At 33.8% G+C, this 26,083-nt stretch overlaps 1 protein-coding gene across 1 annotated transcript in view; it reads right to left on the minus strand.

Moving 5' to 3' along the window:
• LOC114064379 (CUB and sushi domain-containing protein 1) overlaps window positions 1-26,083 on the minus strand; it is a gene marked incomplete at both ends in the record, with an annotated part of 349,288 nt that overhangs the window by 268,544 nt on the left and 54,661 nt on the right. Inside the window, 3 exons of the mRNA XM_027897375.1 lie at window positions 8,616-8,737; window positions 14,359-14,483; window positions 21,120-21,207. Coding sequence (XP_027753176.1) covers window positions 8,616-8,737; window positions 14,359-14,483; window positions 21,120-21,207 — 335 coding nt within the window. The remainder of the gene's footprint in view (window positions 1-8,615; window positions 8,738-14,358; window positions 14,484-21,119; window positions 21,208-26,083) is intronic.

Genomic DNA, 26,083 nt, shown 5'->3' on the forward strand with positions numbered 1-26,083 from the left:
CAGCTGACATTTTTTCAGCAGAAAAGGTTCCCCAGAAAAGATTTACAAGAGAAGATAAAGAGTGAGTACCATACACAAAGAAACACTTATTATCAACCCCATCAGGCTGCACAGGGCCTGTACAAAGATAATTTATGCAGTATACCTACAAATGAAGAAAAAATAAAAGGGGAAAAAAAAGTAAAAAGGATATATAATGAAAAAATTCAAGGACATTTTCAGTATGATATACTATCAATCGCTGTAGACCCTCCAGGGAAAAATTTCTGCCCATAAACCTTGATAACTTTGATTTATACATTTGACAATGTAATATTGAATAAGCCTGATAGTTCTTAACAAGGGAATTGACAAGTAACTTGTAGGCAAACAAGATAAGAAAAGTATGTTGGATTTATTTTAATACTGTGGCAAAATGTTCTCATTTGATGTATATTCTGCAATGAGCACTTCCTGTCAGAAAAAAACCCTGAATTAAATGAGAGAATAGTAATGAGTTTCTACTGATATATTTATATGTTTTGGATTGTGCAAGTACAACACTTAGGTGTTTATTTATATGTCTCTGTGTGAGACTGCATGTGTATATATGTTCAGGCGTAGTAACAAAGATGTTGATTTAAATTCTGTAATATGTGGAAAGAAAATGTCTTGTATTTAATGGTTACTCAGAGCTCAAGGAGTTTGATTGATTCTCTGTTTGATAAAGTTGTCTGAAGCCCTTTTACTATGAAGAAATTAAATATAGGTTTTTTTGTGCAATAATATGTCACAACACCAATGGGTACATTCATATGTTGAATAGTATTGTAATTACACTAGGAAATTAGTAATAAAACCCTACTGTTTTCTTCTGGTTAAAAATAAAAACTAACATTTCATCTGGCCATTCACTTATTTGTATTTAAGTTCAATTTAAACAATGAAAACCACTAGGATTTGTCATAGTTCTGATTTCAGCAAGGAATTTTTCTTTCCCTTCCCCCCTGCGTGTGCTCTGTGTGATGGGCCATCAGGTGAAACAAAAGAATCGGCCGGGTTCAGTTATGGCCAAGAGATCAGTCTCCTTGACAACGAAGGGGCGGGGGTGGGCTGGTGTGTGGCTGGAAGGAGGTGGGGCAGGGTGTCAGCTCAGTCTCTCAGCCCGGAGGAGAGTGGCTGCAGGCTGCAGACACTGCCGGGGGTTTCTTTGTCTCTTTCCTATTGGAGGGGAGTTTTTGCTGCTGCTCTCAGCGCAGCTGTTGCTGGCTGCAGGCCCTGCTTACAAAGGACCCTAATCAGCTGAAGTTCATGAGTTTTCTTCCATTGGGAGAACTGTCTGTTTTATTGCTGTTGTTTTTCCTTCCCCTTCTTCTCCTCAACCCCCCCCACCTGGTGGCAGCCAAGGATCTCACAGCGCCACCTGGTGACGGGCACTGGACATTACAAGTTCTACTCCTCCAGTGATCCAACAGCGCCACCTGGTGAATGGTACAGGACATTACAAATTTTGCATCTCCAGTGACCCAACGGCGCCCCCTGCTGACTGTGGCTGGAACTGCACCAAAGGGTGCTAAAAATTGAACTATTTAAGTTTTCCTTTTGCCAGTTTATCGGTTTTGTTCTTGAAGAGGATTATTGGTGGGTATAGGAGTATTGCTTGATTGTTTTACTTGTTTTTTTTTCGTGTTCCTGTTAATACACACATACCTTTTAACAAAGGGCTGTTATTTTTTTGTTTTCCCTTTTCCATAATTTGTTTTCCTTCAATCGGAGCCTCTTAATTTTGAATTTGTAATTGCTTAGAAAAAGAAGTTTGGGTCTTTCCCTCCTAATCCATCCTCAGCAAAAGACCCTTGTCCCATTTAAACTGGGACAGGATTCTACGTTTGCATTTAGTTTATAAACTTTTTACTTTCTGAAAATATATAAAATGTAAAAGAAGAAAATATTAAAGCTAAACAGAAGAGAAATAAATTGATGGACATCAAAACAACAGAAAAAAAAAAGTGAGGCAGACAACATGAAAGGGCAAAAATATAAGGAAAGAAATGATGGAGGAATTCTGAGTGCACTCACAGTAGATAAATTCCTTTAAGAAAAAAGCTGGAAGCAACAATCCAACTCTGTCACAAGAGAAGTACATACATGGCAGTGGCTGGATATGCCAATGATGAAAGTGAAGTTGTTGTGCTTGGTTTTTTCCTTCTTCTTCTTCTTCTTTTTTTTTTTTTTTTTTTTTTTAAGCTTTAAAGTCAATTTCTGGCAATTGGAACAAAAAAGGCATGCTTAGGTGTTAAACAGTTCAGATGGCAGTGGTTGCCTTTTTTGATTAGGGCATTGTTTTAGCTATAAAATAAATTCAGAGAGGAATAGCCAGGTTTTGTTCTACAAGATATAGGCTAAATAACAAAGAATTTTTCAGATACCCAGTCTGGAAAAGTGTTTCTATGAGAAAGGCAAATATGGATCACTTTTGCTATACTAAGAGTCACTAAACTAAAGTCAACTAAAGAGTCACAGTAATGGATTTGTATAATTCTTACCCAAGCAGATACAGAAGAAACATATCACAGTGAAAATATTACATATTGCTCTCTTTTGAAAGAGAAAACTCTTTTTTCTTTGTCCTTGATCTGGTATTAGAACATGAAGAAACAGAAACATTAGAACTTTTCAAATGGCATATATTTTTATGTAACAAAATCATTTGGATAACTATGAAGGTTTTGAGTTGTGGTTTGTTTGTTGGGTTTATTGGGTTGGGGTTTTTTTATTAGTTTTCATTAAGCCATGTATATATGGCTAATCTGTCCAATTAAAACTTTGCCATATTCTAATACCTTCACTGGTTTTGGACATTGAATCTTTTGTTTGCCTTGGATTACCAGCAAATACATTCCAGCCGTCTTCCTGAAATACAAACTTACTCTAAAGTCAAAGGCAATATCAGAGCAAATATACTGCTAAGTCTCCTTCTTCAGTTTTTCCATTCCTTCATGTGTATACTTCTATGATTTCTTTCCAAAAGCCTTACTGGTTGGGGTTTTTTCCCCCAAATTGCCTTTTCCAGCTCAATATGTCATACTTAGATACATATGAGGCTCATAAAATTCACACCCCATAGCTAAATCTCACTAGTGTAAATCTAGCTGATATCCTGAAAGCAAATATGAGATACTGAAGACAGATAAGGCTCAGTAGTCAGACTCCTTTGCTCAAAAACAGCATGAAAGGAGGAAGGTCAGACAGAAGGTAAGCAGTAAGGAATATAACTGCCAGCCTGTATTTGTGACAATTGCTTTATGAGGGAAAACCTTAAGTGTTGGGTGTTTTTCTGCACTTAATATTAGAATCATCTGAGAAAAATAAAGCAAATACCACAAGAAATAGCCCTAGAAGCATTAAGCATGCTCCTTCAGTTAACTTTGCTTATAAACCAGGAAATACAGCACTTTCCAGTGCTGCAGCAAATTTGTGCTTGAATCCTTTCATCATGAGATGAATATTGATCACGTGTCCCTCTTCCATCACTACCTCCCATCATTTTTTAAAGACAGAAAGAGTCAAAACTTGTAATTAATGCACAAATGAGACAGCTAAGCTTAATAGAGAAAGCAGTTTTAAATTGGGTCTATCAGTTTAGCTAAGAGACTCAATCTTAGAAATAGATGTATTAATATAGGGGAGGATTTCTTCAACACTTTTAGTAAAATAACCCTACTCCAGAGCAATGGTTTTTTATTCAACATATGGCCATTCAATCTGTGCAGCATAATCCTCATGTAAAATAGCATACTTTCTTCTACAACACCATGATCCTGAAGTTTAAAACATCTAAATCCCTTTTGGTTCTGATCCAGTGAGAGCAAACAAAGCCCAGTGATTTAATTGATCAGCTTCTAGTGGACTGCTTAGGAAGAGATGAAGCACTGTTTTGACTCTACTGATTGTTTGACAGATTTCCATCAAGTATGATTGGAGTTCAGACATTTAGCATCCATATGTGCAGATCAAATCTCATTATAAATGTCTCCAGTGACAGAATGGAGTCTTCTCTTCCAGCCCTACATCTCACTCACATGATGTTTTGAAAGGTAGAAATATCAGCATTGTTAAAAAAATTCATAATGTTCTAATAACTACACACAAAACACAGAAGACATCACAAATATAGAAAATTTGTGAAGAAAATTGTTAGGCTCAAACAAATACTTAATATCTGTGCTTTGTACTGTGCAGAAAGCTAATTCTTCAGAAAAAAACCCAAACTTAATTGAGAAACAATCTTTATTTACCGGGTCATTAAACTTAGAAATGTTGCAGCCCATGGCACATCTACAATACTGTAATCAGCAATCAGTCAGGAAAATATTGTGCAAAATTGGGTATCACTGCTGAAACAACACAAAATGTTGCCTTCCTATAGGCACTGGGGCTGAAAAAAGAAGCCCTTGCAATGTTACCATAAAATAGTGAAAGCAGAAGAAAATCAAGAGAGTAAGTCTTAAGAAAAAAAACACACAGTTTGGAAAATGAATTGAAACAGCAAGGGATAGAGATATGCTTAGTACATACTGAAGAGATTATACCAACAGCAAGAAAGAAACCAATATAACAGATCAGTAAGACCTCTGAAGAACAGTTCAAAATAACTGACTCTAAAAAGTTGAGAAACTGCTTAACAGAACAACTAAAATAATGTAGAATTGCCAAGAATTACAGCATCTACTTGATAGGGAGTCAGAAGAGCACCATAAAGTTGTATTTGCAAGTACTAAAAGTCTAATAAATGACTCAGTAGGATGCTGATCAAAAGCTACAATAGTGGGACCCAGAGGAAACAAATAAATGTTTAGGGAAGAAAATACACTCTTCAAAGTAAGCAGAGCATTAACAGAAATACCTTTGAACAGGAGAAGAATCAGACTTAATTTTATGTTGCTCAGAAAAAGGCAAATAAATGTTAGAAAATCTTATCTAACTACAATCTTCATATGGTTGGTTAAGACCTGGAACTATGCTACTGTCCCTATAGGAAGATTAAATTAGTTTTTATTTTCAGTTGGCATTAAAAATCTCCCCACACCAGCACCAGAATGCAAAATTTGGAAAATGCTATGTGCCCATTTTTTTTTTATTTTAGATTTATTCTTTAAAATATTCAAGCTCATTATGTGGTTTATTTGTTTGTTTGTTTGGTTGCTTTTCTTGTTTTACTTTTTGTGCAAGGAAACCTCTTTAACTAGCCTATCCTCCTTAAATTACACTGAATGTTAAGAGAAATCATCACCTTACTTGGTAAAATACTATGTGCAAACTAACCCAATGAAAAGTCACAAATTCACTGTTAGAGTAAGTCAAAAGTAATTTAAAATACAGAGTAACAACATGTCATGAACTGTTTGTCTTCTCAGAAAAGAAAATCAAACATGACCCTAAGCATTCGGATAAATATTTTCAAATCTGACAGTCAAAATAGTAGACTCCTGGAGAGAACTGGTGAAAAGCAATTTGTTTTGACATTGCCTGAACTGTTAAAAAAGCAATATGTTTTGCCATTGCTTGAACTATAAAAAGCAAGTGGCTTCACTATTACAAAAATTTGCAGTCAGAAGACAATTGCAAAGACAGGATGTTCAGTTAACCACAGCTGAAAAGTTCTGTGCACCTCCTTTCTTTCCTAATAAGGTAAAGCAGGTGAACATCACAACCTCTAGACTTCAGGTGTATTGCACGATCGTCTTGGGAACACCAATGCCTATGTGGCAGATGTGCTGTTGTCATGGCCCCAAGCTCGGGCCAGACTGCTGAAATGCTATCAGAAAGCATGCTGTTTAGCCTACGTATAAAAACTCACTTAACAAGCTCAGATGGAGCTCTCCCCACCAAAGGACAAAAGAAGAAAGGATCAACAAGATGCCATGGGACCCACAGTGGTGACTATCATTTGCTTTTTGTAACTACCCTTTGTTTTTTCCTACTTTCCTCTTTTCCTCCTTTCTCTCCTCTTTAATAAAGAATAAAAGTGGATTATCTTTTCGGTTACCAACAACTGACCTCATTTTTGTCCTAATCTCGCTCTGGGGATGTTCAAACCTTTCACCCTCTCTGCCTTTGCAGATCAAGACCAAATATCTAAATTACCCACCAACTAACTAGATTATAACAACTCCCCAGTCTAATCTTAAAATCAAGCCTTCAATACACAGTTCAGTTTTCAAAAGTTCTGTCATTCATAACTCCAAGAAAAGTCAGGGATGAAAATCTGCAAAACTTTCAGCATATCTTAAAATCCGTTCTTAATTGAAAATTATCTTCGTAACTGATTTTTCTAAAGTTCATAGATTTCAAAATGCTAGCAAGATATTTTCCTTTAGAAAGAAGTAGGAAAGAAGTTCCTTTTCAGTCAGCTAATCTGTAAAGTAAAAGGATTTTCTTTCCTTTCTTTTGTTATCTGAAAAAGTAGTGTAGATACAGTTAGCCCCGATATTATATTAAACATACTGATAAAGATGATGTAGGCTTTATGTGAAAGCAGTCTAAGACTTAAATATGTTTGATTTTAACACTCCACAGTCATCATGGTCCTAAAGCAAATACACATCTTTCCAAGATACATGGAATCAAGAAAATGATCTTCCTATGTTGCACTCCTAGACAAATCCAAAGTAATAAGAAGACAACTCATTCAGTATTGACCATCCTGCCCAAAATAGAAACACTCGAGAGTTTGGCCTCCTTTTCTTATACTGTGATGATCAGTATCTGTCAGTGTGCCTCTTTACCTTCCACCCAGCTAGATGTAATAGTGTGGACTTCATTTCTGGGTGAAAGCTCCAAGTGTTGTACGCATACCTCTTCATTTTGAACATAACATAATTGATCTGTCTGGGTATGCAATTCCTTCTGTATATTCTTGTGACTGATGAACTAGCAACCTGCCCAAGAATGGTACTTTAGAGTGACTGCCTTTTCGAGTCCAGTGAACAGAAAAATAAATTAATCCACACCAATCTCATTAAGTCCTGCACTAAAATCCTAAATCAACTGATAAAGATATGTTTTACAGAATGAATAAAACTTGCATATTATTGTAGTAGATGGGGATTTAATGTTTTTCACAGGTAAGTCTGAGCCTCTATAAAATTGTACAGTGTAATAATACATTCATAATACCTTTAATAATACTACATAGTGCATACCAATTTTTCTATTATTATGGCTAAACTTTTTTGCAATCAGCAGGGACATTGCCATCTTCATTTTTAAAAAAAATGTGAAAAACATTCCTTAATAAAATTCCTAAAAAATCAAGGGAAAAAAAATTAAACATAACTGAATAAAGAAAGCATTGAGAGCCCAAGACTTTTTTCTATTAGTAGTAATTTTGCTAATTTTCTTTTGATGCACATTTAAATTTTCTCTTATAAAAATATACTGCATTTTGAAAAAATAAGATCACATAACAGAATATAAATTTTAGATGAAAATTTCAGACATTTCCATATTTTAAATGCATTTCCATATTTAAAAATGCAAAGCGATTTAATAATTTCTATAAAATGTATTGATTTTCAAATCAAAAGTCATTCCATGAAAAATATTCACTTTGAATTGTTATGCCAAATAAAATATAACAATTCAGTTTGGAACCTAAAGAAAAACTTTTCAGTGAAGTATAGTAAGATCTTCCACAGTGTGATAGCTTTGTACTTTTCACTGTTTTTCTTGAATAGATATCTCTACTGAGGCACTGAATTTCCTTTCAGAAAAAGTGAACTCAATAGATTTTGCAAAGAAACAGCATTTACAGCTCAACAATATGCTATGAAAGCATGCAGCAAATTGATCTTTTCTGCAGCTAAATGTTTTCACTTATTTATGGTGAGATAAAGTTAAACCTTTTCCCTTAACTACATTAAAGAAGTCAAGAATACAGTCTTCAAAAAAACTGCACAGGAAACATATGTTTTGTAATTATGAAAGTACATATAGATTGTATATCCTTTGACTTACTGTAAGTCACTTATTCATGTTTCACTACAGAAAAATGAAATATAAGTGAAACCTCTTTTTAACTCCTCCCCTGCCCCAATATAAGGAGTCTCTGCTATTTATTGATTTTACAGAAGCACACGTGAAAATGCATCTCAGTATAATCCAGTAGAAAAATATTGAATTATGACCGCTATCTTATGCATAATTATTCATAGTTATGTATTTAGAATCATTACAGAGAAACAGTGGACTGAAAAAAGAAATTACAAAGTCTATCAAAACAATTAAATGTCTGTTTTTTATGTCAAGCTTCAACAGCATGAAGATATAACTTGAAAAACTCACCCTTAACTCCTTTAGCAACGTAGGATTTTTACTGTGATTTCATGTATTTCATTAAAAATGTATTTAAAACTTGGAAATCAGACCTACTACTCTGAGTGGAAATTTTCATACTTTTTTTTTCCCCCTTGTACCTAATGTATTTTCTTATCATCTCTACACTGGTCATTTTTGTGTTTAAATGAACATACACACTTGTATGTATTCATGGATTTGTGAAAATATATTTGGAATATTTTAAAGAGATATCCTAAATTCTACGGTTTGAATTGAGACAAAGAGGAAAAGCATACCTTTTCTGGATCAGTTGTTGTGATGACCCACACGCAGTGTGCATTGTCTTCATATTGAACTGGATAATTTGGTGATGTGATAATGCCACTCGGTCCACGTAAGTTGGAACCACATGTTCTAGCTAAAATGATAAACAGCAAATCAGACTGCTTTTTATTGGTTACTCTGTTTTAAATAAATATCATAAAATTGCCACAATGTTAGTAACAACTTGTCACAGAAGTATTATTACACTGATATATTTATAACAATCTGCAATTGAAGATGTTTGAGCTAGACAAAAAAAACCCTAAAAATGGCCTACAAAGGAAGGAAACTAAAACTTTCCAATTATTCAGTGCAAAATTTACATTACTGTATTCTTACTTTATGCAAAATAAATTCTCAGAATTATCATATTAATAGTCTGTTTAGAGAAAGGTTTACCCTTTTCAAGTGGATGAAGGGACTCTTCTATGTATGAATGTAAGAAGGGGTAGTATATGCTCTACTTCGTACTTTCTCCATGATTGGAAAAAAAAAAGTATCATAATATTTATGTAACAGTATATTCTTAACCTAAACTTGAACTTCTGTGGTGTCTTAGCTCTTTACACCATAAGAAATTTAATTCAAAGGAAAAGAACATAAAATGATTCTAGGCAGCAAGTAGTCTTGTCTTTTGTAAAGCTCGGATTCAGTTGTGAAACCACTGTAATCCCTCTGTCACATTCAGCAAAACTGGATAGTCAACATTCTGAAAGTACATTACTTTAGAAAGTCAATACTTTCCAAAAAGTATTAGGAATAGATTTTGGAAAATATTAAAAATTCTCAAAATATTTCAGCATCTAAGAGTATTTAAAAAATATTTCAGCATCTAAGAGTATTTAAAAAATATTTAGAAATATAATTTGAAGAGCCATAAATGAACTCAAATATTTTAAAATGTCACTATCAAGTTTTTGGTACTACAGCACTGTGGCAACATGCTAAAACTGAAAGTCTAGGTCATAGCATTTCTAAGTACTTAGATACAAATCTCTGAATCTCATCATTTATCTGCACAACTTCCATTGATGTCTGATGTAATTTAGACTCTTTAGTTACTTTAGTTTCAGTACAGGAAGAAGGAATGACTAGATTCTTCAAAAATTGTTCATTCTTTCTCTGAATATTGGAATAAAATACACAACATATTTCTGGTACTTTGTAAAATTTTAGCCTTCATTCCTCCTTGTGGCTGTCTCCATTCTGAGGAATGAAATATGAACATTTTTTTACCTCACAAACTGCTCTTCTCCATTCGTAGAAGTGTGACTTGTACAAATAGGTAAAAAGGATAGTAGAGGAAAATTACTGTCCGATTATCTATCCTTTCATCACAATCTGCTAGCAGCACTTGTTCCTTTGTTACTATGTTAGAGACTGGACTATGAGAACTCCATGTCTAGACTGATTTAACTAGGACGCAGTTTTCTATGAAAATGTCTTTGTATGCAGAGGGGTTGGAACTGGATGATCTTAAAAAGGCCCCTTCCAACCCTAACCATTCTAATATTCTATGTTTATGACAAAAACTGTCCTATTAGTCTTCCATGGATTTCATCTAAGTTTCAGGTACATCACCTGGACATCTTATGCAACAATTTTAGTAGAAGACAAAAATCTCCCTCATCCCTGTAGGTAATTCTACCAAAACAGCACTAACAGTTATTAACAAGCTGCTTGTACTTAAAAAGTTTTTAAAAAATCACAGAATCAAAGAATCATTTGGGTTGCAAAAGGCCTCTAGGATTATCAAGTCTGAGTGTTACCCTTCCACTGTCAAGTCCACCACTAAACCATGTCCCTATGTGTTGCTAAAGAACTAATCACATTCAATCATGCCACTGTATGCTGCCTACTACTAATACAGAAAGCTTGGAATATTGCTGCTGTATCAAGAAAAATATATTCTTTTAATTTCTAGAATAACAAGAGCAGATCCATAGGATCTGAAATAGAGAACGTTTTCTGCACTCTAGTAACTGGTAGAAGCAACACACCTCTAGGACTGTAACTAGTAGACAATATTTCTTGATTTATTTTCGATTCCCCCCGCTCAAGCTCTGCTACAGCAGGAACTAATCCAGAGATGCAACTCTGGAGCAATAAGCCTTTGAAAACAGTTTGTCCCTCCTCTAGCTATCCGCAAAGAAGAAAGGCTGAAACATCTCCCTTTAAGAGACATTTTTCAGTCAAGCTGTTACTCTTTTATCTTTCTCCTATTTAAACTTCAGGGGTAAGGAAAAAAAAAACAAAAAGAGTGGGGTAGAGGGAAGCTAAGCAAGAGCAACAATTGAAGCCCCGAGGTCTGTTTAGGAAATGGAGTTACTGCAAAACATAGCAAAAAAATATTAGATAGCCTCGTATAATGCTTACAGAAAATGAGAATGGATCTCTGCAAGGTTTTTGTGTTGAATTCAAGGAATCTGGGAACATTTAAATTAGCACAATTCCATTTCTGTGGCAGTTGCTGGAGCCTCCCACTCCTCCCTGCCTGTGACCCAGGTGGGGTGGTGGGGTGGACACTGACCTGCACTGTCATCCTGGGCAGACCCCCCATTTCACCCTTTTAAGTAAGGTCATGAACTTGCCAGCAGTAAGATGGCTCTTGTGACTATTCATCAGCTTCAGAAATTCTGAACTTTGTTAGTCACCATTCTGGGGTAAATACAAATGTCAGCTTCTTCACTAAGTCTTGTAAACCTAAAGTCATTGAGCCCAGAATAGTTGCTTGCAGTTTATCAGGTTTTCCACTCTAAGTTGATGATCTTTTAGAAAATGTGATAAACTGTGATTTGTATTGTATATTTTATTATTAAATAAAGAGGTCCATGAATATTGGCATATTGAAGGTCAGTAAAGGAATTTGAAATAATGCGGACTGCAAATAAAACTTGTGTCTTTCACTTCTCACCATCCACAAACATGCATCATGTGCAATATCATAATATTGACCAAGAATTATACACTTTTCAGCTAAAGCAATGTTAATCTGTGTTCAGAAACAAACAAATCACTTACAGAGAGTTGCTGACTTAGCCTTCAGACTGCTGTGAAATTTTAGCTCAAATTTTGGAAATATGTGTCATGAAAGTAACTTGTTTTTCCAACTCTGGTTTTATTAGAAGTATAGGACCAATTTATCCGATTTTTTTTAGAAGTTACTTGAGGGAGTAAAGCATAATAGAGATATTTGCAGATAATTAATTGAAAGATATAGCAAACACTAGTAATAATACACAGATAATTCAGCAGCAAAGAGTGACTTTCTCCAGAGCATTACTTTTCTCATTCGTGGATTACTTCAGTTCATTTCTGCAGTGTATTAGCAAACAAGAATAAATTCAAGATATCTAAAAAACCCACACTGAACAGGAGTCAACTGTGGAGTTGCATGGACACATTATTTTGCACTACTATGAAACCAAGTACTGAGAGGGTATATTTAGATTTTTCATTTAAATTGACTGAGCTATGGAGACACTGAGTTCAAGAGACACCAATAACAGCTACTTTGCTGCTCTGGAAAGATTAGGGGTATGACTTTTATTGACTTCGATTTAACTATTTTTTTTAGATTGTCTAGTCCTTACATGGATCTGCCTATTTAATATATGTAATGTACACCTTGTAATAATTTATCCAAGAGCTGCCTTTATAGAATTTTTTACTAGATCGCACTGAAATGGAGTTAACTTCTTTCACAGTAACTGATATGGTGCTGTGGTTTAGGTTTGTAACTAGAATGATGTTGATAACACAGCAGTGTTATGAATACTGCTGAGCAGTGCTTGCACAATGTCAAAACCTTGAGGAAGTAGGCTGGGAGTGCACAAGAAATTCAGAGGGACACAGCTGGCACAAACACAACCAAAACAACCGACAGGTTCTGCATAAAAACCCAGGGAAAGGGGGAAGAAGAGGGAACCTTCATGGTTTTAGCTTTGTCTTTCTGAGTAACCATCACTTGTGCCTGACTTTCCAGGAAATGGTTAAATATCTGCCAAGCAGTTAGAAGTAGTGAATAAAATTCTTATTTTTCTCTGGTTGGATGCACATTTGTGATACTGTCTTGCATCTATCTTGATGTCCACCCACAAGTTTTCAGCTTTTGCTCTGCCACGTCTTTTCCCCAACCCATTGGGGATGAGTGAGTGATTAGCTGTTGGGTAGGGCCAATCCACTACAATTGTTAAAGCATCATTTACAGATATATCACATATATTTAGCCTGGAGAAGAGAAGGCTCAGGGGAGACGACATCACTCTCTACAACTACCTAAAGGAGGTTGTAGCCAGGTGGGGGCTCATCTCTTTTTCCAGGCAACCAGCAGTAAGACAAGAGGGCATGGTCTCAAGCTCTGCCACAGGAGGTTTAGGTTAGATGTTAGGAAGAAATTCTTTACAGAGAGGGTAATCAGGCATTGGAATGGGCTGCCCAGGGAAGTGGTGGATTCTCTGTCCCTGGAGGTTTTTAAGATGAGATTGAATATGGCACGTAGTGCCATAGTCTAGCAACCACAGCGGTAGTGGATGAAGGGTTGGACTTGATGATCTCAGAGGTCCTTTCCAACCTAGCTGATTCTATGATTCTATATGTGATTATGCAACTGAAAATTTGTATTGTACTCTGGCAACATGAGAAAAAATTGGTATTATGAAATTACTAGGCAATGAAAACTTTTTTAGAAGTATATGAGTTTTATATAAGTGAGATTATGCTTTAGCTCATTCTTGAGCAAGCAAAAATTTAGGTCCAGGTGCCTCAAATCCTCTCCAGTCTCTCAAATAATATTTGCTGCCCTGGAAGCTGGCATTCAGTGTAAGATTTTGTTGATACAAGAAGTATCTCTTTGATCTACCTCAAAATGACAATAAAAGTACCTCAAACAGTTTGTATGATTTCTTTTCTTTTCTCTTTTCCCACCAATTGACAATGGTGTTTTTCTTTGTTTTTCAAAGTTATTCCTGGCTGGGTTGTCTGGTTCTAGGAGAAGGTAAAGCAACCACATTTCAAGGGTCAGGGCTGTCACGGACATGTACAATTCAAATGTGTAACCCGAATCAATTTTTCTACTGAGATAAAAAGTTCTGTACAAAAATGTATTCTTTATGTTTTCCTATTTACCTCAGTTCTGGTATACTTTGGCAGCAATTACATATTTTTCCAGTGTTTTTATTACAGGAAGTAGTTTGCAATGGAAAAACATGCAAACAAACAAAAAACCACTTCTCCTGCTCCTCCTTAAAAGTGGATCTCATTCATTGGTCTAGACCGTAACGGGCAAACAGAAGTTGGAAGGTTAAGTAATTTGTAAAGTTGAGCAAAACAGATGAATGAGAAGGGAATTTACTGTAAAATGAGGGCTAAGTAAATATCTGGGACTGGCAGGAAAAAAGTATGATTGTGAGGAGTTCCTATTTATTAGAAAAGGTTAATATAAACCTAACTAGTTCTAGTTAAAATAAGTTTAACATGACAAAAAAATAAGTGAAATTAAAGTTATTTAAAGGAAATTACCTCCCTAAACTGATACTCTTTCTGCATCTTTGATTGCAGGTTTCAAGTTACATAAAGGTCTTTGTATATATGTAAGCACATATACAATATAATTCTCTTTTGTATTTGTTTTGAGTATTTTCTTATTGCATATTTAAACAGAAATTATAATTACCCATCCAAACTTCAGGAAAAATTCCAAAGAATACCTCTTACCTCTGCAAATTGGCCTGTGGTCACTCCAGGCAGCCAGTGTATCTGTCACTCTCTGACAAGTGATGCTCTTAGAACCTTGCAGCACATAATTATCCTCACAGGAAAACTGTACACTTGCACCCACCCTAGAAAACAAATGGGAGGAAGAAGGAAGGAATTAAAACATATTTTAAATATCAACATCCTCGAATAAATGCAAATGTCACCAAACGACAATATTTCAAGATCCAAACAAAGAAATTAAGGTGCAAAATTTTACTCTATCAACGTTATATTCATGAAAACTAATTTATACTCTAGGGAATAGGTCTATTATTTAGTTTGCCCACCTTTTAAGGAGGTAAGGTCAGGAATATGCAACAACTGTGGTGGTAAATTTGATCATTTAAAGTATGAGTTCGATGAATGCATAGGGACATATATTTTTTAAGAAAATATATAGTCACAATTCTTTCAGACAAAATAATTTACTTCATGAGTAATTCCAACCACTCTATATTCTCTCAAGTGAGAGAATAAGCAGTTTGATTAAGTAATTTGTTAACATATGCAACCAGGAAATATTAATTTCATTCAATGGTAATAATTTATTAAATATTCCTGACCTTGTTGAATTTTCCTGTTAAAAATCATGCTATATGATAACTTTTTTTTAGGACTGAAAATTAACTGTAACACACTTGTGCCACACACTGTAATACATTTGTAACACTGAAATCTGTCCCTTTGGAATGCTGACCAATCTTTATGAAGAATTAAAAAAACTGTACACAGTTGCTGTCCACAGCAAAGAGAGCTTTGCTAAACAGTATTTACATGTCTGCTTCCATTTATTATTTGTGAGACTCTATGTTTCCCATCATAAACAACTGGTTCTGTTGTTTGTTTTCACGTACTTTTGAATCTGTATTTGATAATCCCATGTTGTGAGCCAAGTGACCTTGATAAAGCAGATTTCTCAGTTTAGAGTCCTAAACACCAGGAGATTGCTAGATGGCAATCAGAAAGCTCAGTGGTTTTAACTGTACTGTGGAGAACTGCAAATAATCCAATTCACTATCATCCAGCTCGTTCCTACCCTTCAAGGACAAGAATTTTCTTAGTTTCTCAGAGGATCTCACAAACATTAACTCTATTGTTTTTCAATATTATGCTATTTTAGTTCTTTCGTGAAACTTTATTAGGATTTTTTGTTGGTATTGTTAATTTTGAAATTTGAGTATGATGTTCTGAATCTATGGAAGCTTTAAAAACTACTTAGTAGTTTGTTCTTGAGCTGTAAAATGTGAAAGATTTAACAGAAAGGCAGACAAAATACTGGCTCTTTCCTTCTGTAATTCATGCAAAATGCATGAAATCCTTGAAGACTAGTATAATTTTCAAAAATTGCATTTGTTTTATATTTGTCATAACCTACTATCCTTCAGAACATTCTTTGAACCCTCAGAAAAATAGACCAAGTATGATTCCAAATAAATACATCAAATTAGTAAACAATTACTTTCTCCTTTTAGTAAAGAAAATAATAATATTAATTACTCTGACATTTTAATGCCATAAACAGATATATTTTAAATGCATTTTCTCATATTTTCTAAAACTATGAGCTCTGAATTTCTTTTGCTAAGGAAAAAGAAAACAGTTACCTAGTTACGATTAATGCAAACTGAGAACTGAAGAACTTAAAAATCATATTGGATGAAGAGTTTCCCAAAAGTGTAATGATGCATGAACCAACACAAAAACTTCAACATTTCCCTGAAGTTGTTATTATCAAGGCTTTGAAGGGCAATTAAAAAACTTTGCACATACAAAAATTTATAATTAAATAAAAGGCATAATTACTGGATGTCTGCAACAGCAATTTATAATTTAAAATACCCAATTATTCTCCCCAAGAAAGAAAGGAGAAAACCCCAACAAAAAGCCCAAAATGAACAAGAAGAATAAAAATATTTTTAGATCTGATGAAGTAAGTGAAGGTTTTCATGTTTAAACTGGGATCTGATCATTGCAGACATACTTTTAAAATTCTAATTAATGTATACACAAAATATTATACACTAATCTAATCTATACACTTATGATGATCCAATTTGTTTCAGTGTTATCCTACACAGTATGTATTTCAGGTTTTGGGTTGATTTTTTTTTCCCCCAATGTTCTAGAAATAGTTTGGATCTAATGGTCTAAGGACAATTTACATCAACATCATATATTTTGTATGGTGGGTATAATCTTTTGAAATGTTTGAATACAAACTAAGGAACACAAAAGAAATATACTGAACAAAACATAATAAAAACAAACAAGAAACACAGTAAAAACCATCACATTAAAGAGCAAGATAAGAACGCGAAGTACTCAAAAGCTCCTTACATATCTAAATAAGCATCGTGGGACAAGGGATGCATCTGGAACACACAAACTACCACAAAACTCCTAAACAACATCCAGATTGCTAAGTCTCTTGACTCAGTCTCTTGAAAACTTCTCTTTTAAAAAGGGAACATGTTTTTAAAGCTGTCTTTTCTCTTGTTTGATCTATGATTTCCAATAAAATTATTGCTTCATGTTAAAAATGAATGTTTTTAATTGAGTTGGGTTTGTTTTGTTTGGTTTTGGTTATTTTTCTTTACATCTCTACCGCTCTAGTCACTGGGTAAATCTCTGGGCACTTGAAGTATTATGTTTTTTTTTGATATTTCTCTGTGTAAACTTTAAACATGAAGAAGAGATCTGTTTCCTCTTTTTTCTTGTTCTTTTTAAGTTTGAACTCTACCAAAGTAGAAGGTTTACAAAAAAGGCTAGAGTTTTACTGAAAGAAGCCATTTTAGAAAATAAAATACTATAAAATACTAACATAAAGCAACACTAATATAAAAATTTAATTTTCAAAAACTGTTTTGAAAACTTAAAAGTTATTTTTGTTATGAATGTTGGTGAAAATGTGCAAAATTATTGCATCCCCCCTTCAACACATACCATACAATATTTAAGGACAGTTAAAACAGTATTATTTACATCTATTTCAGATTTCGTTTAGGCAGTCTGCTTAAACAAACTGTTTTGAGGTCTCATGTAAAAATAAAATATGATATTGACCCCAAAATTTTATTGATTATATTCTTATTAATCTAACAAATTCTGACTTGCCATTTGTCCCTCAAAATGAATCCAAATATTCACTGTATTGTTTCAAAATCACTGAAAATCTCCTCCCTACTTCCTGAACTGAAAACAGTGAAAGCATGGCAGGAGGACAGAATGAAAAGGTTAAGATTTCAATACCCTTTTGTTTGCTTTATGATATTAGAATGAATGCCATTATTATGCTGAAAACGATCAAACCCTTTTCAAAGAACTTGTCATCACAGAATCAGTTGGGTCTCAGGCTGTCTTGAAAATAAACCCTCTGCCTTTCCATCAATCCCTCTCATAACATGTCTTTTAGTAGACTGGAAAAGACTTTGAATAATGTACATTTTCACATGTTTTTAGTTCAGATTAATATTCACAGTTGTCATTCTCCTGACAAGAACAATAGCTCCTTCTGGTGTTTATACTTGCCTCTTAGAAAAGAAAAGAAAAAAAAACATTGCCTATCTTTACTCTCTTTTTTTTTATTACACTGGAGAAATGCAAACAAGAGTAAATATTATGTCCCTTCTCCTATGGAAGAGCTGGATTTGTCATTTCAGAGAAACAAAAACTAAATTCCAGCCAAATTCTCTATTTAAATGTTCAGTCAGATTTAGATAGATTACACTAAGATAACTAAGTGTTAAATAGATATTATCAAATTTTAAAGTACATGAAAAGCTGTTGCTGGTGAATAATCAGTCTTCAGATTAACAAGTAAGGTTTAGGAGGAAAACAAAATTATATTGTTTCTCTCAAATACTATTCAGAATTTGGAGGCCCAAAACATGCACATAATTAATGTGATCAAAATATATAACACATTTTATTTATCTTATCTTATATGATGTTTCTTGTTGAACACCTTATACATCCATTTATCTCCATGAACAGTAAGATACACTTGGTGAAACAAAAATATTATCAGAGGTTGGATGGGGTAAAGGATGGAGGGAAATAGCCTTGCTGTGTCGACTGAGTGAGCATTGCTCATAAGTAAGTTCCAGACATTTAAAAAACCTTTAACCCACACTCATTCCTAAGAGATCGTGTTCAAAATATAGTTGTCTATGTTTTGTAAGGTTCTTTTACATTAGATTCCCTCAGATATCCTATAATATACTTTGAGCTTTAAGGTTCTTTTGGGCTTTCCCTCTTGGTGTATTTAGGCATTGCTGGGAAATTTGTTGTTGAGCTCTCCCATGTTGTGGTTCACATGTTTTGGATCTTTGAATCTGTTTCCCCAAAATTATTCTAGTTCCCTTTGTCTTTCATATTACAGACTACAGTCTAGAGGGGAAGAGTTTAAATTCTCTCTCTTACTCTCTTCAAGCTTTAAGGTTTTCAAGCAGGGACTGTTTCATAACAGTTGTTCATATGCCACTGACTTGGACCATAACTACATGTGATCTCTTTGGCCAACAGTGTATTATGAAAGCTGTAAAAAATTTATAGATTCACAGAATAAATTAGATTGGAAGAGGATGTCATCTAGTCCAATGCCCCATTCCAAGCAAGCCCAGTTGGAACAGAGGGTTCAGAGCCCTGTTGTGAGTTCTGAACGCTTCCCTGGATGGAGATTCTACAAATTCTTTTGTAAACTTCAGTGTTTGATGATCCTCACAGTAAAAACATGTTTGGGTTTTTTTTAATCCTGAAACTAGTAGTAATTTACCATGTCCCACCACTGCCTTTAGTCCTGTTACTGTTCACCTTTGAGAAGAGTCTGATTTTCTCTTCTCTACACCCTCCTGTTTAGTAGCTGTAGAGAGTAACAAGCTCCTTCAGATTCTCTGAAGACTAAGCAAACCCAGAACTCGTAGCCTCTAATACGTCAAATGCTCAGGTTTCCTCACCACCCCAGCCTGCTGAATTCACTCTGGAATCTTGAGATAATGGTGTGAAAAAGTGCCCTTTAAGTTTAATTCATGCAGTCTTCCACTAAACATTTTGTCTATGGGCTTAATTATTTCCAATGATCCTTTTCTCTCTCAACTGATAACAAAGTGATTTTAGATGCTGCCCTTAATTCTTTCAGCTAAGTATTTGATTTGGAAGAATTCAGAGGAGGTATGTTCTGCATCATTTTTGGTTTCATGAGGAGAGACTTAAGCAGAGGAGGGAAATCGAGGCATTCCTGCACAAATAGTAAAGTCAAATGCTCTCCAAAATAACAGTGGAAGAATACAGGTATTCCTTGGATGTATACACACAGGCACTTTAACACATATTGAGAAAAGTTATATTTTAGTATCCTATTTTTACTTAGTCTTCTACTGACTGATGTTTCTTTCTTCAATACATCAAGTATTAATAAAGATCTAGACAAAAATTACATTTACTTTCCTAAAATAGTAGCCCTTTGGGCAGGAAATACATACTATACTTTTGTGTCATATAATTTCATTCGTAGCAGCTGTACTTGATAAGTTGAATCAGAATTCACGAAAAACATCTTCTGGACAGCTTGTATCTCTAGTCTATGTACTGTAAATCCTTTGACTTCATTATTTTTTAAAACACATTAAACTTCTGCTATGTCGCTGAAGAAACCATGACTTTGCATATAACTGAATCTTTTAGTATTGGAGTTCTTTATGATTTCTCAGACTCCTGTGAGGACAGAGAAAAATCCAAAAAGAGTACGTCAATCAGAAATAGAATAGATTTTAAAACTTATTTTTCCTGTCTGTTATGATCTAACTTGTAAGAACCATGATTCAGGAACCAGGTTGGATTAATTTGCTCTACAGAGTTTCAGAAAACTTTGCACAATTCCTTCTAATTCCTATGAATTGTTCATTTCCATTTACTCTTAGGTCTGACTGTCCACTCCCTGCTGAGCAATTCGTAAATCTCTGCATGAGCTGGAGGCTCCCATTTCCTTCCTTTTACCCTCTTCTCTGCTGCACCTTGAAGTCTCTGCCTTTTTTCCTCAATAGGGTAGGAGCAAACTTCCTCTTTTCTCCATAGAGGCCCATTTGATGTGTGGTTTTTTTTTTTTTTTTTTTTTTTTTTTTTTTTTTTTTTTTTTTTTTTTTTTTTTTTTTTTTTTTTTTTTTTTTTTTTTTTTTTTTTTTTTTTTTTTTTTTTTTTTTTTTTTTTTTTTTTTTTTTTTTTTTTTTTTTTTTTTTTTTTTTTTTTAATATAACAAAAGCTGACAACAAAAAAACCCCAGGGAGACAGAGTTCATCACACACAGAATTTGTCATGTTCTCCAAGTTTTTTAACAGCTTTTACTTAGTGGGAAAACAGATAATACTCTCTGCTTCTTCTCCTTCTCCTTCTCCTTCTTCTTCTTCTTCTTCTTCTTCTTCTTCTTCTTCTTCTTCTTCTTCTTCTTCTTCTTCTTCTTCTTCTTCTTCTTCTTCTATGCTGGCCTGAGAGTTCTGCTTTTTCTATATTATGCTCTACAATTCCTATTTAAAATTCACTGATTTAAAAACAGAAACAAGTAAAAACAATTCAAGATATACAATGGACTGGGGTTATTTTGACAAAGAATTGATAAATTTAAAACTAGGGAAATTATACATATCTGTAGTTACATGTTCTGTATACATATATATGTAACAGGAAACACCTTCCTTTTGGTCATATAGAAAACTAAATGTGCCTACCTGAAGTCAGAGCCTACCCTTTTCCCATTTTCAGGAATTCCAGGATCAGGACATGTATCAGATGCAACTGCATCCCCACCCTGGGTCACTGCAAAGTAAAGGAAAAAATGCACTTAGGCACGCAACTGTAAAGATGACTATTCACTTTTCCCATACATTAACTTCAACATCCTGAATTTAACCATATTTTACCATTTTCTCTTGTACCAGTTTAAATTATTACCAAAAAGAAGCCCCAAATAATTGATTTTTTTTTTGGGGGGGGGGATAAAAAACTGCGATATTTTGCTTCTGTGGGACACAAAATGATTGATTTCCATGGTCAGTCACCTTTTTAAGGATATATCAGGATCCACAGTTTTCCCCATATAGGAAAAACAACATTTCATGAATTCATCTGAAATACTCAAAAGACAGCATTGTAAGATTAAGAATCTTACACACACATATATATATAAGAAAAAATATATAATATATATACATAAGAAAAAAAATAATAAAATAAAATCTACATAATAAAATCTTTCCATGATAAGACTTAAAATAGACAAAAGCCAAGAACCCAACTGTAGTACTGTAAAACTGTAATAATCTTTATGAATCACAGAATCATTTAGATCGGAAAAGACCTCCGAGATTATCAAGTGCAACCTTTGGTCGATCACCACTTTGTCATGAAGATAATCTTAAAATATACAGAATCAATTTGTAACCAGTTGCTCATGTGCTCATGCAAATGAGGCTCAAACTTCTATTTTTTTGCTTTCAGTTAGGAAGAGAAAGAAAAGGTATCCTATACTATTCCATTCCTTTTGTCCTTCATTCTTTCTCCCTCCAGATTATATTTAATTAATACTATGTAGATAAACATATAAATTTACAGCCCTTTCAAAATTCAAGCCAATTTTAACATTCAATTTTCCTTTTTTTTCTTCTTAGCAAAAAGGTATTTAAGGAATATGTGTAATGAAAAGTAATTAAACATAAAGAAAAGACATAAAGCAGAACACTGAATATACAGAAAACCCAAATATACACATGCTATCTATTCTGCTCATACACACATATAAATTATACAAGCTTGACTGGATTACAGATGACAACACTACAGCTGAAAGGTGATGAGAGATTAAATGTAAAAAGTGGCTGGTTTTCCCACACAGTGATATGCTTTCAAATTGAATACAGCAGCAAAAGGAGTGGTGACAAGCAGAATATATACAATCAGATGTTAAGAGCTAGAAATCTTTATGCGTTTTGGCAGCTTCGGGGACAATCAATTTATATAGGAATACAACATTTTATAACAGATTTAAAGAACTAAAAACCTGCATTACAGTACTACAAAAATACAACTAAGACAATGTTCTAATAAGGACCAAAATTCTTGAGCTGAAGCATAAGTTTTTCTGCAGAGAAGTAGAGAAACTGCAATTATTACAGTGTATTTCAACATTTGTAGGGTTTTTTTCATAGAGAATGTTTTAAGAATACAGGAAAACAACACCTCTTTCTCCACATCTTCTCAACGCTACCTATTGTACTGTATACTCTTCTGTTAAAGTACATCAAGAAAGATTATGATAATCTCAGAAATTTCTTTGAAGATTCAATTAAAAATAAGATTCTTACTTAAAAAGTGATTTCCTGCTAAATAAAAAAAACTTGGACATTCAGTTTAGCTGGACTTTTGTCCATCTTTAGAATCTGGAATCCACTGTCTTAAAAACACTCCTGCTAATCTCACTAAAAATACTTAGAATGATAAAGATTTTTGGGTGTGTGAATAAAGGATTTCAGAACAAATTTATACTCGCTATTATTCATATATTTTATTCTGAGAATTTAATCTTGTAGTTTCTTGGAAAATGTCAGCATTGAAATGCAATTATAGACAAAAATTGATCTTGCTAGAAAAGTAGCCTGCTTGTAGATTGATATTTCTTAAAATAAATTATCTTCCTACCAATATGTCTTCCATTTTTCAGAGAAAAAAAAAATCAAATATTTACTATATTTAGCACAGAACTGTAGCTTTGTTAGATGTGGAGGTGAGGATCACTTTGGACTACTGAATCACTGAAACACAAAAATAAGCAATATGACTGTACAGTTGCCCCACTTATCAAGATTACTAAACTTATGGTTTAGTAATGCAGTAACTTAGTAACTACTTAGTAAAATGTAGTAATTTAGTAACTACCTTATGGTGACAACTGTAATAAAAGGTTGCATTTGCTACCATGTTTTAAGCACAAACACATTACAGTGAAGCCGCTTTGTTTTACACAAAATGCCTAAGTATTTTGGGACACCAGTAAATGTTGAGTGAGACCTTAGTCATAGCATAGAATGAAGTGATCTCCTCAGAAAGATGATTACCTTTACAAAATTTCCTTCTTGGCCACAACTTTACTCTGTAAACAAACTCTCATACCAATATCAGGGAAAGGAAATAGAAATACTGTTTCCTGAAACAGGGCAGGTGTCAAATGTCTGAAACTTGACACATCTTCCTGGATGTCTACAGGCCTTGTTAAACATGGTCCAGGTTTTAGCTTCTATTTTCCCCGACAAGCTGTCAAGTGTTTTCTTAACAGATGGTGTTTGCGTGACACTATCATAACAAAATAAATCCAACTCTCTAGAAAACAAACCTGCCTGATTTTATCTTTCCAGATGGGAAAAAAAGGAACAAATTTCTCAAATTAGTGAAACAATTTATTAACTTTTCAGGGACACCAGGGACTTTAGTACATATATTATAATATTATGTTATATTACATATGTAATATAACATAATATTATACATTAGTATTAAAGCCTTTACCTGTCAGTATCTTGGAATTTACCTAGAAATTAGATTTCAAAATTTTAGTATTTTTTTTTTAGCTCCAACTTTTCTTATCAGACTGAAAATAGATGAAAAGATGCCCAAATGAATTCCTGTCAGAGATCTTTGTCTTTGTTTCAATCCTGTCAAGTTTCTCCTTTATCCACCACTACGAAGTATCATCCACTGCTACTGAGATCCATAATAAGACATGAGAAAGAATAATCTTTGATTTGAGTATCTCAGTTTCAAAATGTATTTAAACCTTTCAGTCTCTGCAAGCATTTCTTGAACATGTCATCTACTGTTCATTCAGTCTCATGCATAATCTTCCACTGCTTTAACTTTAAAGAAAAAGACTTCTGTATGTCCTCGAAAGACTTGTGACTTGTTTGTACTCTTTATGAAGTGTATAAAGTTTCATATACCTAGGGTGTTATAAATTTTTTCATGCTTTTTGCATCTTCCTTCTGAGTTTTCCTCCTTTGACATATCAAACTTGAATTGCTTCCCTTTACATTCAAAGCTCATTTACAGTCTGAGCGTAGTTTAACTACAATTTCAATTTTCATTTTAGAATTCTGAAATTTTGAAATAATGAAGGTATTAATGAATATGCAAGGCAATTTTCCTACTTAAAGCGTGGAAAATTTAGACATAAATATCAATTATGTAAAAGTTTTGGCACAGCTATGCACCAATTAGTAGGATTTATTTTACAGTACTAACCATGTTCCTCTATGCTGTGAATATAAATGAAACATTTATAAACCAGTATTTATGAAAAATATATTTAGGGCCGGTCTAAATAATAGCAGTCTCTCTCAATATATTCTTAGTACATTTTCAGTATGCTCTTTCAATTTTAAAAATAAGTTGAAGAATATATAATCCTTGCTAATATCAAGGTAAGACATTGCTGTACTGAGACAGTTCCTCATACTATATCCCAGAATTTCAAGGAACAATCAGCTAAAGAAAATGGTATGTATTCCATGAGACTAATATCAGAAAAAGTTTTTGAAATTACAGGTTAGGAAGAACAGTGAGGAAAGATTCTAGTCAGGTTTGGAGTTTTTTTCTTCTTTTTCTAACAGCAGGTTTGAGAACATCAAAGATGCTTCAACCACCAGACATGTCTGTGTTACAGAGACAGAACACTCCCAGAGGATACAACTTAACTCCAGAACTTCTCAACAAATCATGCCATTATCTACTGCAAAACTTACATATTCTCAGACCTTTCTGCAGAAATAGCTGAAAAAAAGCTGTGAGTGTTTAATGTGATGGACAGCTTTACATTCTATATACAACCTCTATGGTTAAGACTGGTGATTTAAATTTATATTTGATACCAAAAAAAAAAATCCCTTCCTGCTTCACTGATGGAGAATGAATCAACAAGATTTCTTCAGTTTTCTCAATTGGGATCACGAAAACTAATTTCCAAAGCTTTGGAGGTCATCTTTATTGTTTTACTTGGTATATAACACAGGAAAATCAGAATTGCTTTAAGATATTTCACATGTTCCTATTCTAACACAATAGATCAGAAGTAAGATTAAACTGAAATAAGCCTTTAACAAATTGTAATAATAAAATACTAGCAGATATATTAACATGCTAATTTAGCTCAGCATTTAGGAAGTATTTAACTGTAATGAAGAAGCAATATCATGCAGGAGAAAGGGCTGGTGCAATATATATTTCATGCAGCAAGACAAGAGACATGAGATTCTCTTTATTATATTGGTTCTACTCCAGACTTACTGCCCTGCTCTAGATGAATTTGGAATCTGAAAATACATTAAAGATCTGCTCATGCTCATGTAAACTATCTGACTACACACTTTGAAGTCATGGACTTTGAAGCAAAATATTATTATGCATGGATGAGTTATACCACAGATCTTTCCTCAGTAACCCTTAGGTTAGTAAATATTGGGTGTTCATACTTCAAGTTCCAACCTCCAATTTTAAAGTTAACAAGTTATGGCAGTCTCTTTGAATATATACTCATTCTCCTAGTGACAGCTTCAACTTAAGGAAAGGTTCTAGATTTAAAATAAAAATACATAGCTCAGGAACACTCATTCCTTCAATAATCTGTTTTGAATAATTTTCAGATTTA

The sequence above is a fragment of the Empidonax traillii genome, unplaced genomic scaffold (assembly GCF_003031625.1).
Source record: "Empidonax traillii isolate 1590-97213 ecotype Southwest subspecies unplaced genomic scaffold, ASM303162v1 scaffold539:size425684, whole genome shotgun sequence".
NCBI classification, from domain to species: Eukaryota; Metazoa; Chordata; class Aves; order Passeriformes; family Tyrannidae; genus Empidonax; species Empidonax traillii.